Source organism: Strix uralensis, chromosome 4 (assembly GCF_047716275.1).
Source record: "Strix uralensis isolate ZFMK-TIS-50842 chromosome 4, bStrUra1, whole genome shotgun sequence".
NCBI classification, from domain to species: domain Eukaryota; kingdom Metazoa; phylum Chordata; class Aves; order Strigiformes; family Strigidae; genus Strix; species Strix uralensis.
The window spans coordinates 95,265,981-95,284,342 of record NC_133975.1 but is presented as its reverse complement, the minus strand read 5'-3'; the positions used below and the strand labels follow the sequence as shown (position 1 = coordinate 95,284,342).

Here is an 18,362-nt window from a genome sequence, read left to right as displayed (position 1 = left end):
ATGGTTAGCCTTGGGAAGCGCCTCATTGCCCTGGTCCTGTGCCTAAAAATGCCTTTGAGGAACTGGGCCTTTTGCACGTGCAGAGGGAGTCACTGTAACAAGGAGTCACCAGGAGCCCTCACCAGTGTGCAGTGTTCAGTACTGTTTCAGAGGCACCTCCAGTCTGAACCAGCAGGTCAGTTCTCATCGCTGCTCCTTGATCTCCTCCTTCCTTCAGGCCTCCACAGTAGTCCACACCTACACTGCCTTCTTCATTCCCACAGGCTGACACAAACTGTCATCCCCCTGATGTTGTTTGGGAATAAGGGCCATTTTAAACCCCTTTCTCTCATTTCTACGTAGTGCTGTGTTATTGGCATAAGGACTTGTTTGAAGTAAGTGCAAAGAAGAATTATCCAGCTTTCTCTGTGAGTTAAGGGAGCCACAGTGTGCCCTCTTGTATTAGCCCCACATCAAGGGAGTTTTGTTAAATGTTTTTACAGGTAGAGATGGTAATGCAAGAGAACCAACACAGTTAAGGTTAGCAAAGGAAAAAAATCCAAAAAGCCCAATAAACATGCATGGAACATAATTTCCCACATTCAAAACAGATCCGCCTGTCACTGAATTCCACCATGAAGAGCAGGCAGCTGTGGCAAGGACTTTCTGCGCCAAGGTTAGTGCTGCATCCTCTCTTACCACTTAACTGTCACAGTGCTTGTTTCTGTCTTGAATTAGCCAGTGTGATACTACCTGGGGTCTTGGTGGTGTTGGTCGCCAGGAAATGGAGCAAAACTATCTTTTATTATTTTTCTTTGCAAGCTTTTGGATAAATTCGGTTTCTGAGATGGGTGTAAAAAGAACTGAAAAAAAGAGGATGGAGCCTTTTACTGTAAAATAGAGATGTCATCTTCAGATAACAAGAAATCATTTCCTGAAAAACTCCAGCTTCAGCTATAGATGATATAAAATATGGCTTCTGTCTTTGCTTAAAAAGGGGAAAGACTGTGCAGTGGTTAAGGAGCAAAAAAAGAGAAGACATTTATATATCTCAGCACAAATGTGACAAGTCTGGGAAGAAGGTACTAGGCAGCTGTCAGAAATGCAGGCTGAAGAGAAAAACTGCCTGTCCAAACTCCCTCCACACAAAACTGCTGCTCTAAGAAGCTGTTTTGCATTGTAGCATGCTCTGTGGGGATCTGACATGTATCTGTTTCACATTGATTAACAGCAAGTCCTTTCCAATTGATTGTCCTTTGAAAAATGCCAAACAGTACTTTGCATCAGCTGAGATCTGCTGGTTGCTCTTCCCTTTTTCTTCTGTGCCCTGACTTTGTCCAGGACTTCTAGCCATAAATAAAAGCAGAGGGTCTGACTGCTGGTGTCGTGTGAAAACGAGAGTGGGACCCCCTTTCAATGCACTGTAAATAAATAATCATTATCCCTACTTGTCTAGCATGGGCTATGGAGAGCCCAAATCTGAGCTAGAACTGTGTGTGTATAGTTTTATGTCAGATTTTTGCTATTCAGATAATGTTTTCCATATGTTTTAGAAGTGTTACACCCTCTACTTTCCCCGTCTGGTTCTCCTGTGATGTATATGGGTAGTGATACTAGATGTTTAGCTGCATATCTCGAAGCGCTGTGCTGATGTCTTAAAGATCAGCTCCATTTTACAGATATTTTCCCCACACTAGAAGAAGAGTCGGTCCAAGCAGTAAAATTGGAACTTAAGAAATCCTTACAGACCCCTGGAAAATATCAGACTAGACTGCCCGTCTCTTGACAAATTGGATATGGAGGAGAAAACTGCATGTTCTATGCATGTGCTGTGCATGATAGCCATAGGTGGTGCTGAGTATTAGACCCTCAAGAATACCCAAGTATCATTTTTTCCACTGTCTTGTAAATGGGCATTAGGACTCTTAATGCTGCTGGCCTCTGTCCCCATTAGTTCCATGCCCCCAGTTCTGCTGCACTGCTGTCAAGGTTTCCAGTGTGTAGTGGAATATTGGAGGGTGCTCTTGCTACCAGCAGTGTGGAAGCCCTACTGCAACTTTGGACAAGGAAGCCAGGGAGTAAATGCAGGTAGATAGATGTAAGAGCTAAAAAAGGTGAGTTATCTATTTCGCTTCATTGGAATAATTGCCAGTTAAAACCAAAAAGACTTCCTGCTAGCCATCATCCTTTAGTTGGATGTATTTCACTGCCAGTTGTGGCTAGTCAGTGGGTTCATAGCAAAAGCTTATTTCTGATGACGGCTGCAGGGGGGACAAGGAAGAGAAATTGCTGTAGCTAGCAGGTTTGCACTTGGGTAATAACTTTAACCATCTCTCAGCCTGCCTTGCCCTAAACTTGGCGGGAAAGGAGCTGAAGGAAGCCCAGACGGGTCCTTGTCCTCCTCACTTCCTCTTTTGCTCAGGACCTGCCACTCTGAAAGGTGAGTCCTGTGCTCTGCAGGGGACACCAGCATGGAAATGTGGCTTATGATCAAAGCCCAGAAGAACTGAGTTTGTCTAGCTCAGGGGAAACAAAGAACTGAGGGCCAAGGAGATAAATAAGAAAAATATTGTGGTGAAGAGGAGGGGGATTTTAATGGTCTGCTTTCTAATCTAGCTAGGACAGGAGGTTATGGACTTAAATGTCAACAAAGGAGATTTGGGCTAGTCAGGAAGAAAGGTTTCCTTATGGTACACATTGCTTCATGACACAGGCCACATTACTTCCTTAAAAGCGCACCGACTGGCTTTCCAGCTGCAAACCATATGTGCTGCCCACTGACAAACCTGGAGGTGATAAAGACTAAAATATTTTAGCTAACTCTGTCCATGGGCATTTTTCTCCCATACACTCTACGTGCCATTCAGTCACCTGCTGTGAAGACTGACACGCAGCGCTTATCTCTGAACTGCTGTAATTAATGTGTGCCTGCTCTGGATTTTTATAGCTCTTAAAAAGTAGCTGTATCAGAGGGAGGTTTTATATCACTGCTGTGAAGCTTGCCATTGCTACCGCTGAGGAGGTGACCTTGGCACGTGTTTCCTCTCCTTCGCTCCTTGCACTGTGTTAGCACCGCGCTTTGCTCTTCCAGTCAAATGCTTCAAAAAAGGACACATAAGCCAAATGAGGATTTTTTTGAAAAATGCAACTCAGTATCTTTCCAAAAATCCTGTTCCCTTGAGAAGAAACACAAAAACAGACTTCCAGACCTAAACAAACTTTCTCTTCCTAAATAAGCACTCATTTTTTAAAATCTCAGAACTTCACTTAGGGGAGACAATGGAGTCAGTAACCTCACCAGTCTTATTTTTCTATAAATCCCTGTGAGTTTGTTGGGGGAATTTTTTTGTGGTTTTTTTTTTTTTTCCCTCTGGAAAGTTAAGTGGAACTGCTGTACAAAGAAACAAATTGTGCTGGAATCAGGATGGGAAATACATACCAGTAAAATAAGCATGATTTTCTCACTTCTGTCCTTACAGGACTATAGTTAAATCCTGAACAAAGATGAAGGGGGAAGCCTGGAAAACACAATCGATTTGAAGGGCATTCCAAAAGCCATGAGGTGCTGTGTGTTAGGCACACTGCAAAAAACTACCCCAAATGATCCATGAGGGCAAGGATGGGGATGTAGGAGTTGCTGTGATGGACTGAAGCCAAAGTCTAGTTAGTTCAAGACAATTTCTCTGACCTTAGTGGTCAGTATGAGAGCTTAGTTCTCCATAGGTAGTTTGTTTTGCACAGTTCATATTTTCAGGGTGAAAACTGATTGGTATTTCTTGTGGTAGTTTGAGAAGAGCTAAGCAGAATTTTTCTATCAAGTTTCCTATCACCAAGACATGTGACAGTGCCTGCCTTGCTGGGGATAAACTGTATGGTCATCAGGATTTAATTTCACCTTCCCCTCTCTAAATACCCAGCAGTGAGTAGACTGACTCTCAATGAGTCAGCTGTCTGAAAAATGTCAGCTAAAGTGGCTGCACGTGTTTCTACCAACATGAATTCCCAAACTGTATTCAGGGTTCGAAGAGGGAGGAGAAAGACCCTGATCAATACAACATTGCTTCAGTTTGCTTCAGAAAGGCTCCTATGTGGAGGGACCATCGATTAGCTAACAGAGCATTTTACAAGGAAAAACTTCAAAGTCTTTACATGGATTGATCTTTGAAGTACTCTGTTCTCTAGCTGCCTCCTCATTTCTTTTAAGGATGGGAGATGGAGGGAGTAATGGTAAATGTGGTAAGGGCATCTGTGGAATGAAGTGCTGGTGTTCAGACAGATTTGGTGGTATGCTGCACAAGCTATTTTGCATGGTTTAACCCCAAAGACTTCAATACTCTAGGTGTGCTGGTTTGATAAGGCAAAAAGGGCTGCTCCACCCTCCTTCCTGTATTTGTCAGTGGATTAATAACACTATGTGTGGAATAGTGTCAGAGACACATAACCTGACTTCCCAATTACAGTGTGTGGCAGAGGAGTAGTAACTCCCTCTACAGATGTGTGCTAGCCTTGCTGCTCTGCAGATTTGACATGGAGGAGACAAAGAAGGAATTCAGGTTGCTTTTGTCGTCCTTATTGCCTCTGCTGAAACTATTCCTGCCCATCAACAGCTGCACTGTGCAAACAAAACCCTGGTAAGGTAACTTGGTGATGAGCCAGCTGGGGAGATGGACAGTAGTGGCAAGGAGACAGATGAGCAGATATCATCTGTTCAGGCTTGAGGAACACCATGGCTGTGTCTTCAGCAGTGAAGTACTTAAGTGTCAGTGGTTCTTACTAGCTATGCCTGTTAATGTCCACTGAGATGCATCAAGTGACCTATTTTCTAAGCCACCACAGACTGTCTGAAGAAGATCCTCTGGATGCATCTGTCTCTGTTATGATGGCCAGAAATTTAGACCTCGCTTACATGGTGTTAATTATTATTTTGACTGGGGGTGGATTTTTGGACGGTCTTATTGTTTATCTAACTGAAATTTGATCTGATGCTGCCAAGGGGGGTGTGAGGGTCTGTTATGTGGTTGTAGCTCATTCCCCTGGCAATGCAGTGCTATAAACACCTCGGATCCGCCAGCTGTGTCCATCTGAGGGAGCTGCACTGGTTTGATGCTGTCAATATATTAAAGCAGTATTACTTGTGTATCAACAAGCTCCTACTTCTTTTAACAGTGAAAACGTGTAGTGAGTAAATTACATTTTTTTCTGACGACAGAGGATAAAAGGCATTAAATCTGTGTGTCCCTGCCTCAGGCTCCTGGCTAGGTGCATTTGTGCACTGCTGACAGCCTGGACCCCTGCTGCAACCCAGCAGACTTGTACAAAGGAGCCTGCTGAGGAACTGGCCACCGGAGTGTCACTGAAATGAGGTGGGAGGTTGTCACAGCACCGGGGGGCCAGCCTGCCTCAGCAGCAAAGGAGTCAAAGGCAGTCTTGGGAAACAGAGCTCCTCCACTTCTCTCTTCAGTCATTATGAACTTCATAATTTCACCTTTTGCTCCTATTCCCTGTTAATTTCACATCCTAAAACACACAGGACGAATGTAGGAAATGCGTCACTGCTCCTTCAGACAGCTCCCATGGGGAAGTCTGTTCTTGTAATTTCTGAAACCTCAAGTCCCTAGAAAGGGCTGCTGGTGCCCGAGTCACTGAGCTCATGCTTCAGCAGGTGGGGTGATGGTAAGAGGCATTGCACCTCAAACACAGCATAGCTGGAAATGGCGTAACAGTGCTGGAAAAAATGTTTCCTAAATGCAGCAAAATAGTTGGGGGCACAGGGACAGAAATAGAATGAGATTGGGGCGTTTTAAGGAGACTAAGCTGCTGAACAGGATTTTCAGAGCTGCAGCTGATCGGTCTTCAGAGAAGGGAGGAAAGTACTTTCCTTAAGGTGTGTTTGTCTGTACCACTTCTTCATTTCTGACCTCCTTGGCATCCATAAACTATATTCTGAATCTCGCTCAAAGCTGTGAACTCCTGACTTCAATAAATCCCCAGCAAAGCATGACACGTGGGCTGAGGCCAAGAAATGACAAAATCAGTGGAGGCACAAAATCAGAAGTACCTGCAAAACCTTCTAAATCTTGATGCGCTGGCTGTAGCTCATTTATTGACTTCTGCTCAGTCTGAGGGCAAAAAAAATGGGCACCTGGATGAATGTGCACAGTCTGCCTCAGTTCAGTCCCTGGAAGGCAGTGCGAGGTTGCTGGTTCCAATGTTTTATTAATGAAAGAAATGCATTTGAGCCAAAAATGAACTGCAAGTTTTGTTATTTATACTATAATGGCTGGTGGCCTAACTATACATGGAAATTTGTGTGAGCCCCAGTTCATGATGAATGGGCAATGACCTAACGGTCTGATGCCATCACAAATCATTTCTGTTGCAGGTGATTTAAAACAACTTCAGATTTAGATGGATATGGTGCTAGCTGCACCTCAAATAATTGGCAGATCTTCTGTCATTCTTATTCCCCTCCCATGGTATCCCAAATTCACCAACCCTCAGTTTTGTCCTGCCTCATCTGCAGTAAGAGCAATCCACCTTGTGTTCTCCCTCTTCTTCCTTACCATCCACCTCTTGTTTGCTCACTCTGTTAATTGGACTCTCTCCTTTCCAGCGGGCTTGTCCCAAAGCAGCCAGGGCAGTGCTGAACATGCCCCTGAGAGGAACAGCCTCCTGGCTTTTCCTTGTGATGCATGGGACACCTGGACGAGGAATTCCTGGCTTTCCCCAAAACTGCTCCCCTGGCAAGCCGTCTCTCGTGGCAGCTTCCTCTGAGACTCTGGGAGGTTGGACTTTAATTTCCAGATCCATCGAATATTTTTCATTGTGATTCCCATTTGTCATTCTCAGCTTTACTGGCTCAGACCTTTCATTTCCCATTTCCTCACATCACAGGAGGCTGTCAACCTGTGTTATTTAATGACAGGGCTAGTTTTCTGCTAGTGAGCTGAAAACGCTTCTCTTCCTTCGCTGTTGATTACACTTTCACATTGTTTATTCTTAGGCCTTTTTTTTTGATCCAGGCACTATGAAGAACCTGAAGGAGGAGAAGGCAAGAAGAGGGAGATGAGAAGAAGCAGAGCATTTGCTTCTCCTTGCCCATTAAGGATTGGTTTTTTTTCTTTCCTGAGTGTGGTGATTGTCCTCCGTCTTGTCCTGCAAATCTCCATCTGTTTCTTTTTAACTCAGTCCGTCTTCCCATGCTGTGTTTCACTCCCTCCACACAGCTCTCCTGCCTCTGGTGCACAGACAACCTGCTAAAGAAAACCTGTGTGTTTCTGACAGTGTCTCACCTCTGTTCTGCAGGGGGATGCACAGGATGGATTTGTCCCACAGCCATCATACCATTTTGCACTTCATTGCTGTGTGCGCTGGTCACGGATTGGCAGAGGTCACCTCCAGGTTTGGGTGAACACTAAGGCTGCAAGGGCAGTGGTGAGATCATGGCCACACAAATCTGTACTCGTTTCAGTCATGGGGCAGCCCTTAAGCTGGTTTTGTTTGATGCTTTCAAATCAATTTAAGACATAGCTCAAAGCAAGAGGCTTGAACTCACTTAGATTATCCTTTAAGCTGCTGTGGGAAAAATGGCATTCAGCCCAGGCCTGGAGGAACAAAGTCAGTTGCACAGTAGCTGACACAGCTGTGCTGGAGCAGGTCGCTGGCTGTGCGTAAGGGGTGTCCAGCAGCCATCACGAGCCTGCCCACACTGTCCCTCCAGCTCCGGTTTCCCACTTGGTGGGCCATTTGCAGTGATGTGTCCTCAGAGACAGGGCAGCTAAAACCAAGGCAATTCTTGGTGTGCCATGCAGGGTTCATCTCCTGAAGCACTACTGGAACAGACAAAAAACATTTTGGGATGCTCCTGGCAGAGGATCTGGCTGGGAGCTGCTGAGGAGGGACCCTGGCCCAGGCCAGACCGAGAACTGCTGACCCTCTCCTTCAAAGCGGTCCTCTTATCCATGCAGTGGGCTCACCCTACTCCACTCTGGGGATGTGAACTTCTCCTGCCAGTGGGGAGAGCACCTGGTGATGGTGATGGATCCCCCAGGGCTGCTCTCAGGGGTCTGCCGGTGTTAATGGGATAGCTTTCACCTGTATGTGACTGGCAGCATCCTCTCAGATATATCGTTTTTAGTTATTTATATGTCATTAAAGGGAATGTTTGCCTATTTGAGGGCTGATCTCTCTCAGTGAAAAGAGAGACGGAGGAGACTGAGGCTGGCCAGGGACAAAGCCTAGATTTTCAAGCTGGCTCTTGCCTGTTGTATTGCAGTTATGCACAGTCCTTCTCCAATTCGTCATTGTGCAGGCATTTTCCATCCCTTCAGATATTTAAAGAGCCAGGCCTAAGGGGGTTCACAATAAACTTATGTATGGGATCTGATGAGTGGACTAAAATATAGGGATAAGTCTGCCTAAGGATGAAACACATAGCCCTACCCGGGTACAGCTGACGGACCTTCTCCTTTCCAGAGAGTTAAAGTCCATGGGAAAGGTGCAGGTATGCTCTCAAACAGAGGGACTCATGGGTGCTGACATCTCAGGGTTGACCATCTCTCCACATCCCTCACATGGAGGAAAGCTTCATCTCTTTGAAATCTCAGTTCTACCTTCACATCTGACCCCTGCCTCTGTACTGAGTGAAACCATACCCTCTTCAGTCCCAAATCCAAACCCCTGCAATGCCCTGATAAGTTTATACCTGGCAGGCCCAGCTTTAGAGTATTAGCTCCTCTGCAAGAAAAAGAAGAGCTGGCAAAGGAGAGAAGAGCAGCTGGCTTTCTGATTTACAGATGCTTTTGTTGTAAAGCACCTCAAAAATGACAATTTACAAGTGTAGTTTCTGAGAAACAGAACGAGACTCCTTCCCCATCCCCTGCAAATGTCCATGTTTCATTTTTGCTCCATCTCCTCCCATTTTTCCTTTTTGACAAACATTATTACTTATACCATGTACGAATAAGAAGCAGGTTTTTCCTTGCAGATACCAGAAGGACTTAATCTCAGGCCATTCCTTGAAAATAATTAGCTGCAGCATTCTCTGCTCCAGATGAGAGGTGTGAAATGTGGCTCCTCTTGGCACCCCTGCTCAGAGCAGAGCCTAATGAAATTGGATCTTTGCTCTTGAACAGCAAACCATCTTAAATCTGGATCTTGGTCTCATTGCAAATGCTGGAAGAGAAAGAAATGCCCTGGGAGATGCTGTAAAGCCTAGACGTGGGGAATGAATTTTAAAGTTAGGCTTCAAAGCTGACTTTCATAAGGGTGGCAAGAGTGGCCTCGGGTGGGCCATAGTTTGGAGGGTGCAGCTGCCACCACCGAGGTCTGAGCAGCCACCCATCTTTGGACAGATTAAATTCCAAACACAACGAGGCTGCTTGTGCAACAGCCTTCAGAGAGAAATGAGGATGTGATGTTTAGAGAGCAGAAGATATAAAAAATAAACCAGATAAAATCTATTTAAAATCTGGTTTATCCTGGATTATCTTGGGGAGGTTGCAGAAGTCCCTGAGGGCTGGAAATCTGTCAAAGCAAACCCATCCTTCAGAGCCTGGCAGGGGCCAAACAGCCCTACGAGACATAGCTGTCATCCCATCGAGCTCCTCCCTCAACTTGATGGTAAAGGGAACCTGGTGCCTCCTTCCCTCTGTGCCTGCTGTGGGGGTGTCAGGGAGGGAAGAGCTGCCTCCTGTCCCTGGAGGCACGGGTATAGGGGCTGCTGCTGCCAAGCCAGGGCAGGAACATGGCACGTGAGAGCCCAGTGTGTGTTTGAGGTGTTGCAATGGTGGGGCCTCAGCTTGCCCTGGGCTGGAGCTGGGATAGACCCTGCCTGGCTGAGCTGGCTACTTGGAGCAGGAAAAAGCTAGCTATGGAGCAGGAAAAGCTGGTATCACACTGGTGCATGGTAGCATAACCATTTGTAGGCTGAAATTGTGCACAGCTGTACATGGGGCTTTAAAGCTTGGGCCTATTGATATGGTTATTTTTTGTCTATATAGATTTTTACTGCGCTAAAATAACCTGTAAGTGTTCTTCAGTATGCCATTAAGCAATATGATTATAATTGTTGTACAGAGCCTTTTTCATCCTCTCTCTGTGGGGAAAGGTATGTTGCAGTGGACACGCTTGTAGAGGAATTACATGCTCAAGTAGTTATATATTTGCTAGAGATGGTACATTTCTTTGATCTTGCTGTGACCTTCAGACAGAAATGGTCATGCTTGCGATGACTCTTAGCCCCTGTGGGAGATATTTTCCTTGTCTTCAGCCAGCACTAGAGAAAGTAGTGTTTGCTGTGAAATTGAGTTAGACCTAAAACTAATCTAAGGGTGTGAAACACACGTGCACACATGTATATGCATGCAATGATGTATCTCTGCCTCTGAAAATGCTGCAGTGATGTGCTGAGCATCTCTGCAGACATGGAAGCATTCAAATGAAAGAGTACCACTTCTACTCGCAGTGGCTTAAGCAGTTTCTCCCATTTCTCACTCCTTTTTCTGGCTGCTGTGCTCCCACAGTGACAGCTCTTCATTGCCAAGCTGTGCATTCAGGTACTGGAGACAATTACCAGCAAAAATTAGGGGGTCATTTCTTAAATAGTGGAATTTCTTACTTCATAATTCCCATCTCCCCTCCTATGCGAATGTGGTGGAGATAATTTTGTTCAGCACTTCTAAAGCATTCACCTTTAGTGGGGGGAAAATGTTTGTCCTAAAATGTGACTATTTAAAGAGTATGAATCTGACCTTCCCTATTACTATTATAAATGTAATCTCTATTACATTTCTTTATTATACAGTGCATGTTATAAAAATGGCTTCCTAAAGATGGAGCACCTTGCCTTTCAAGGAGAGACAAAAAGTCTCGGGCTCCTCCATTTGGGGAAGGGAAGGCTGGCTGAGAGGGCAAAAATCATGGAGAAGTGGATAAGGTGGATGGAGACATGCCATGCACCAAACTCTACTGCTTGGGGACCGGGGGCACTTGGTAACACATGTAGGAGGTTCTTTTACAACACATAAAAGATGAAGTGTTACGGTGCAATGCGTAGTGAAGTGTTGGACCTTCTGTCCCAGGAGATGGTGGAAGCAGATGCTATTAAGGGGTTAAGAAGGTGATTACGTACATGTATAGGCCATATTGCCATAAACAGATCCTACAGGGAATAGCGGGACTGCATCCCGTACGAGAAGGGCAGGCATTGCAGGGGAACATGAGAGGCACAGACTGCAGGAAGGGGCCAGGTTTATGAGTTCTCCCTAGACAGCATCTCTTGCAACCACTCCTGGAGACAGGGTGACAGGGCAAAATGAACCCTTGGTTTCATTCAGTCAAGTGTAACTTACGCTCTTGCTAATTATGTCCCAAATTCTACATTTTCTAGCAGTCCTTTGGGATGTTTTGTAACAGATAGCCCCTGGTGTCAGGTGTGTTTGTATTGAGGCTGTCAGCTCAGGTACCAGCACCAGGGGAGGAAAATGCTGTCCCAGGTTTGCACCTCCAAATCTCCTTTCATTCTGTATTATCTAATCTGTAGATTGGGGAGCCCCATGTGCCTGCTACAGGACTCAGGGCTGGAAAAGGCCTGCAAGTGCAGTGATACCAAACAAGGATAGTTCCCTAAAGCAAATGCCCTCAAACCCTCATCACCTTCAGCTGGAGCCAAGTGCTCCCAGCACCTCACAGCATCAGTCTAAGTCAGGCCTGCTGCCAAGGGGGTTGCATCTGCCTGCGCTGAGATCTCAGCTGCCTTCAGGGAGGAGGTTCCACCCCAACTGCCATTGTGTTTTTGTGCTTCATTAATTCTGGGTTGCGATATGACGCAGGTCAGCCTGGCTTTCTTATCCTCCCGTGCTTAACCCCAGCGTGGGAGAGAAACACTGAGTGCTAATACTGAAACCCCGACAAAATGAATGAGAAGGGCTGAGCAGGGAGGGGTGGGTACATCACACACAGGCTGCTGACTGGCAGAGGCTGGGGGCTGGAGCTGTGCAGGGATTTAATTGCCAAGTCTTGCCAAGCAGAGCTGTCACTGCTGAGGGTTTCTCATCCAAAACCTACTGGACTTGCATGATCCTAGTGCAAGGGGTTCTGTGCTGGATGACTTTATAAAGTCAACAGAGGACAGCAGCTCTGTTTCGGCAAGAGCTTCAAAATAAGTTAGCAACATATTTGTGAAAGCTTAGCAATACCTGGATTGTTGTTTGAAGTGATTGCAATGGAAAGGGGTGCTGCCAGGCTCAAACTGTGTACCTTATTCTCAAATCAGAAATGGTGTCATATTGATGGAATTGTGTGTGCGTTGCCCCATGGAGCACCCTGGTGTCTTCCAGAATGACATAACCACTTGCCAGCCTGCTGCAGGTCAGCAATTTTTATCGGTTGCAGTTCCACTGGGGCTACCATTTCAATAAATATTCTTGCCATTCTTGAAGTCCCCTCTGCCGACCTCCCTGGGAGTAAAGATGTTCCGATATAATGCAAATGGAAAACGTAGAAACTGATAAATCTTTAATACCATGTTGATCTGCCTGGAGCTTGCTCCTGACATTACAAGGATGCCTGATGTCCTCTGGACTCCAACCCCTTCCCTGGCTTTTTTATGCTCTCCAGTTGCCTCCAGGAGATGGATCTTGATCCCAGCAGGCAGAGGTTACAGGATCAGGCTCGCTGCGGGGGACTGCAGTGCCTCTGGAATTGACTGATCCATGGATCCTATTTCTGGCCTCCCCTCAGCCTGGAGTTTCTCACGCTTAGTGCCAGGGCTGGAATGTTTTGGAAAGCTTTCCATTAATTGCCTTGGCTATTTTGAGTGATAGAGCTTCAAAAATAAATATATTGCTGTGACTTTTAGGAACACTAAGCATTTTTCATTGCACTCGACTCAAACCCAGTCTGCTGTGCAGGGTGCAAGCCCCTTTTATGGGATGTCTGAGAAACCGAGTAGGATATTTTTCACAGGTTATTTCCCAGATTGTTGTGTTTTCACATGGAATTCCTCTGTAGTGGAAGACAGGAGCTTCATCATTTTACCAGATGAGCATTTCAAGCTGCTTCTGCTTTGCAGCCAAGAGGACTGTTATGAGCACTAACCTAGTAGCTACATTGAGCTGTAAAAGCTTTGAATTTCTATGGGGATTAAATTGCAGTTCAGGTCACAGTCAGCGCTGTGATGGGCTGCCAGTAAAGGAGACCAAATTGTCGTCAGATCGTAATAAAAAGATTTTATTGTTAATTAATTCCGAGCACCAGAAAAAGTGCTATGTGCTTTACCATAAAGGTGGGAGATAAATCCATGTCCTAGACAAGATGCAGCAAGGAAGAGAAACAAATGATTTGGGGTGAAAAAAGGAGATAAGTGGTAGGAGGGAAAGCAAAAATTTATTTCAGGCTCATAAAGTGAATCAGGTTGATTATAAGTGGATCTTCTCGTTAATAAGTTGTATTAATATGTAATTATTACTACTTAAATATTTATTCTGTTCCTGCACTTTTAAAAGATTACATGCTGAGTGCATGAATTTAGAGCATTTTTCAGTGCTGTTGATAGCTCCTGCCTGATTCTGCCATAACTTCACTCTCACTGAGGCTGCGCCTTGTCTTGCAGTGGCAGGCAGGTGGGTTACCTGTCTCAGACAGGGTTAATGGCCCCATCTCCCAGAGGGGAGAGGGGGATGTCCTGAATCCTGGCTAACCATCTCTGAAGATTTTCCTGGCTCCTCCACACTGTCAAAGGAGATTCATCTTGCCACTGTTGGCCTTTCAGCAGATGTTTTTCTCTTCGTACTTGAAGAGCACAAGTGCAATGTGGAACTGTTAATTACAGCTTATTGGAAATTCTTCTCTATGCTCTCATTTTCATTAAGAAACATGCTCATGAAAATAACGTTAAGGTTACAGTGACCTTAAATAGCACTTAAGACGATGTTTAACTGTACAATTTAAAGCAACTGAAATCCTGTTTTTCAGTTAACTATATGCTATTTGCCTTAACTTGGTCCTGAGTCATTCCCCTCCACCACCTTACTGTTTGCATGCTGGCCAGAAACAATGACCCAGAAGGTATTTCTGTCCTGGTCAGCATATATGCAGCCCTAGGCAGCTTATCTTCTGTTAAATGCAGAACTAATTGGCATCCACCCTCTGTACCTATTCCAGTTGGGCATCAGGATAAATTAAGGATGGAGCCACTCCCAGGGGAGCGATTTGTCTGTCTGGCCTTTTTATGGTGCCTGTGGCCGTGGCATCGGGGGTGAAGGGCTGGAGACTGCATGAACAGTATCTAGCTCTAGGCAGGGCATGATCAAGATGAGCTGTTGGACTTCTGGTGCACCTTGTAGTTTCCCAATAGTGACTGAGGCCAAGGATGTGGAGGGTGATATATGACCTGAGGCACAGCAAAATGGATTTTCAGAAACCCACATGCATACCCACACTCTCTGACCAGTGTGAGAAAGCTCCTTCAGACAAGGAGAGTATTTCAGGCAGTTTAGGAATTTGGCCAATGTAGATAAGTAATGCAGATAACGTTTTTCTTTTCAGCAACGATGTGGTGGAGGGCAATGGCACACACTTTGCCATCTTGACATTATGGTATGGGTAAACATGTCTCAGAGGTTTACAGGGGTATGATTTGGATCTAGATGAAGAGCATGGTGAGATGCTATGGTCAGACCATCAGAGGGGCCTTTAATCCATTATGGGGAAAGGACTTCAGCTCTTTCTGTCCATTGGGACAAACATTTCCCCTTTTCCCTCCTTTTCCTGAAGTTTTCCTGAATTGAAATCAGGGATGAGCTCTGAGTCCTCTCCCTTCAATAGGTAAATTGCTTTCACCCACTCCTACCCACCTATTCCTGACCTAGAGGCAGGCCATTGACCCTGCTTGGGAAAAGATCAGGAGCTTCACCAGGGAGGGCGAGTGTCCAGCCCAGGGATGGGCCAGAGGAGGAGGAGGGAGCCACTTGGTGCCAGCAAGTTCAGAGAAAACCATCCTGAGGCATCTTCCAGGCACCCTGCTCTGCTGGTGCAGAAGGAGCTCTCTGAGGAGTGCTCTCTTGTGAAAAATCCCTGAACTGAGGCTGCTCTTCCCTTGCACAGCTTAGCTAGGAGCCATGACAGAGGCTTAGCCAAGGAAAGTATCAAGAGCTGTCTCAGCTGTGTGTATGGATGGGCTTTGGAGTGAGAATTCGAAGAAGGAACTCCTGTGGCTGGAGGGCTATAGGGAGCTATGCCGTGTTTGTGTCCTTGTCCCTTTTGGCTTCAAAATACATGACTGTCTGGATCTTCCATCCATAGCACTTGCAGTGAGCAGGCAGGAGCCCAGCCGGGTGCACAATACTTTCATGCAAGGTAAAGCTCAGCTCCTGGCCAGAGCTGCCTCTCCCTGTGCAGGTCCTCTTATCCCAGCAGGATAACATGCCACTTATATTTCTCTCTGGCGCATGACCTCCTCCAACCCTTGAACCCTAATGCTAATTTTCTTTAAATATTCTTGGCTAAACTAACTGACTTTATTCAGACTGCTTCCAGAGTCCAGACAGACCTTATGTTCGTGTTTCGGATGGCACTTCCATGCCTGGAGGCCACAAACATAGCAGACCTGATTTCTCAGATCATAGTAGCGCTAGGAAAAACCTTTTGGCATTGTCCAGATGTTTCACAGTTGAAAGCTCAGCTACATTTTATGTCAGACTTAACATCTCTAACATGGAACAGCTATAGAGGAAGCCGAAAAAGAACAAGTATGGTGGTAAGACCCCATAATACTGCTGTGAGGTTTGTATAATCTTGATTTGTTTTGATTATGTTTCTAAGGTCGCTTCTCTTAGGGCATTTATTGAATTAGCTGATGCTTTTGCAAAGATCAGCAGTGAAGTATCATCACTGTTAATATTCATTGTATGTCTACATTGCAGGCTGTGTTGAGTAGAGATCTCTGTGCCAGACTGCTTCTGCTACTCTTGTTATCTCTGATGGGGCTGGCTCCAATATCTGCATGCAACATTGCAGCTCACAGTATAGCTATACTTGAACAATTTATATTGTCAGTGATTCCTGTAGAAACATAAGGATGGAAGTGTATTGTCTTTTAAAAGAAAGATGAGATTCTGGAGCAAAGCTCCGCAGTCAGAGGTGAAATCATTGCAAATTCTGGCTGCAGAACATGGGACCTTGGGTACCTATAGCTTGGATCTGGGAGCTAGTCATTCTGCAGTGAGGTATTTGGGCCCTGAAGATGAAACATTGGTGTGGAGACTCTTTCAAAGCATGTGGAAGCCTGGTGCTACAGAAGTACATGCCTTTGCTGCTGGAGCTGTGCCAAAGGTCCTGTCTCCTTCAGGTCAGCCAGCTCTACTGCCCCTATCAGCACTCCCTAACCCTTTCCAGCTGAAATAGGCCCCAAAGCTTAGGCAATGTAAGTAATGGGTCTCTGCAAATCTGGTTTATCTGTGCTGGATTGGGTACCTGTGGGCAAGCATGAGCTGCTCTGCCAACAGCTCTGAGGGTGGGTAACTTGGTGCTTTTGCTGTGCCCTTCGCTGGGGTTGTGGGCCAGAGCAGAGCTTGGCTACCCCACACTCTGGCTGCCTTTCTGCAGGAACAACCCATGTGTTCTGGTGCTGACTCCTGGAGGGAGAGGGGAGTAAAAGAGACTTTTTCCTAGGAAAAAGACCCCTTGAACTTCAGCTTGTCCTTCCTACAACAGAGCTGACTTCTGTTCAGGGCTCTGCTGAAGCTTGCTTACAGAGGTCTCTGCTTGTTTCTGACCTACACACCATCCCTCGGAAGGGATTTGGAGTCTTCAAATGAAAGGGTTAAATTTTCTGGGTTGTGTTTTTCTTGTAATTAATGAACTGATTTAATGAAGGAAAGCAGTGATTCTGCACAGGAGGGTTCCAGTCACTCGTGTAAGTTGTCAGTAGGCCACATTACCCAGGTAGTACGAGCAAGTAAACTCTTAGTTTTTGGTTTTTCTGTGCTGTTTTCTGAACTGCTGGCAATGCTCTGGGAATAACAGGATGTGATGGGGGCAGAATAGCAAAGAGGGCTTGGCAGCGTGTTTTGCAGGCATGAGAAAGTGCTGCTGAGGGCTGGGGAGCCTCCTCCCCAGGAGCAGGAGCTCATTAATGACAGAGAGCACCCACCAGCATGCGGTCAGCTTTCAGGGCTTGTGTGTAAGGTGTAAGGTGTTTCCAGCAATGAGGGCTGGCTGGGTGCAGGCAGCTGCCTGCTGAACTCTGCTGCGGGCAGTGCCGCCCTGCCCTGTACACCTCCCTGCACGCCTGCACGGAGGTTAAGTGCCAACACAGCCCAAGCTCTCTGCTGACATTTTCCCCTGGGCAGCGATTGCAGCTCTGAGTCACAGCAGGACCAGGTTACTCTGCTCTTTGCTCTCTGTGCTTTGCACCCCCTTAGCACAGAGGTCGGTGCCTGCTCCAGGCAGGAGGAGGCTTGGGGCCAGCCCTAAGAGGGTGAACCTGTACTGTAGTATGGACAAAGTGCTGGGATTTATTAGCAGATGGCAAATGTTAGACCACGCTTGCAAAACTGAAGTGGTAATGCTGTGAAAACACAGGGCTCCTCCAGCCCTTGTCCTGCATAGGGAACAAAGTGCAAGGCACCTCTGCCCAGAAGGTGGTATCTGCTCTGGAAAGGGAGGAGTGCTCAAAATGATGTTGTCCCTGGAGAACCTGGATCCCCTCTCAACTGTTACAGGCTTGGCTGAAGCTGAGATGCTTGCGGGGTGGGGATCACCATCAGGATGATTGAGAGTGGTGAAATGTGGTGTGGGGAGGCAATGGTGACAGCGTGGCAGCTTATAGGGTGTGCTAGCAGAGAGGGCAATGGAGGAAGAAAATGAATGGCTGCGGTGGAAGGGGGAAGCAGCGTGCTTGGAAAGGCAGGAGAAGGCCGTCTGTTTAGTTCAAGTGTTGGGGCAGAGGGTTTTCTCCTGTTTCACGCATGTTTCTCCATCACTATTTGAGTGATTTGCTTTTCCGTAGTGAATCCTACAGGATGGTGTGAAAAGACTAAGACGGAATCAAGCAAAGTCTGGTATGATCTGCACAGTGGTGAAAGAGGAGACAGTGTATGGGGCTGCCTCTGCTGTCACAGGGACATGAACATGTCTTTCTCCTGTGTCTTTCCCTTTTCTGAATCTGGGTACAGCTCCTCTACCTCTCTTCATGTCTCTCTGCAACCCACGCAGCTGCTGGATCCAAACCCACATAGGAGAGCAGCCACCCTTTTTTTGTAGGACTGTGAAAGAGACCCAAAACAGTGGGAGCCCAGCTTCCACAGGTTACTCGTACCATACCACTGGGACAGGTGTGGACTGGGCAGCTTGTACTGAGTATGTTTTTGTTGATCCCTTGG

The 18,362-nt window shown here is 46.2% G+C and overlaps 1 protein-coding gene across 4 annotated transcripts in view; it reads left to right on the top strand.

Moving 5' to 3' along the window:
• The window catches only part of GALNT16 (polypeptide N-acetylgalactosaminyltransferase 16), a 96,856-nt gene continuing 78,494 nt past the window's right edge, over positions 1-18,362 (top strand). Inside the window, exons 1-3 of one of the 4 annotated variants that reach the window (XM_074868028.1) lie at positions 1-175; positions 591-655; positions 7,285-7,413. In XM_074868028.1, coding sequence (XP_074724129.1) covers positions 1-175; positions 591-655; positions 7,285-7,413 — 369 coding nt within the window. Of the gene's footprint in view, positions 176-482; positions 656-7,284; positions 7,414-18,362 lie in introns of all 4 variants that reach the window. The other 3 variants (XM_074868030.1, XM_074868032.1, XM_074868031.1) reach the window with 3 other exon arrangements.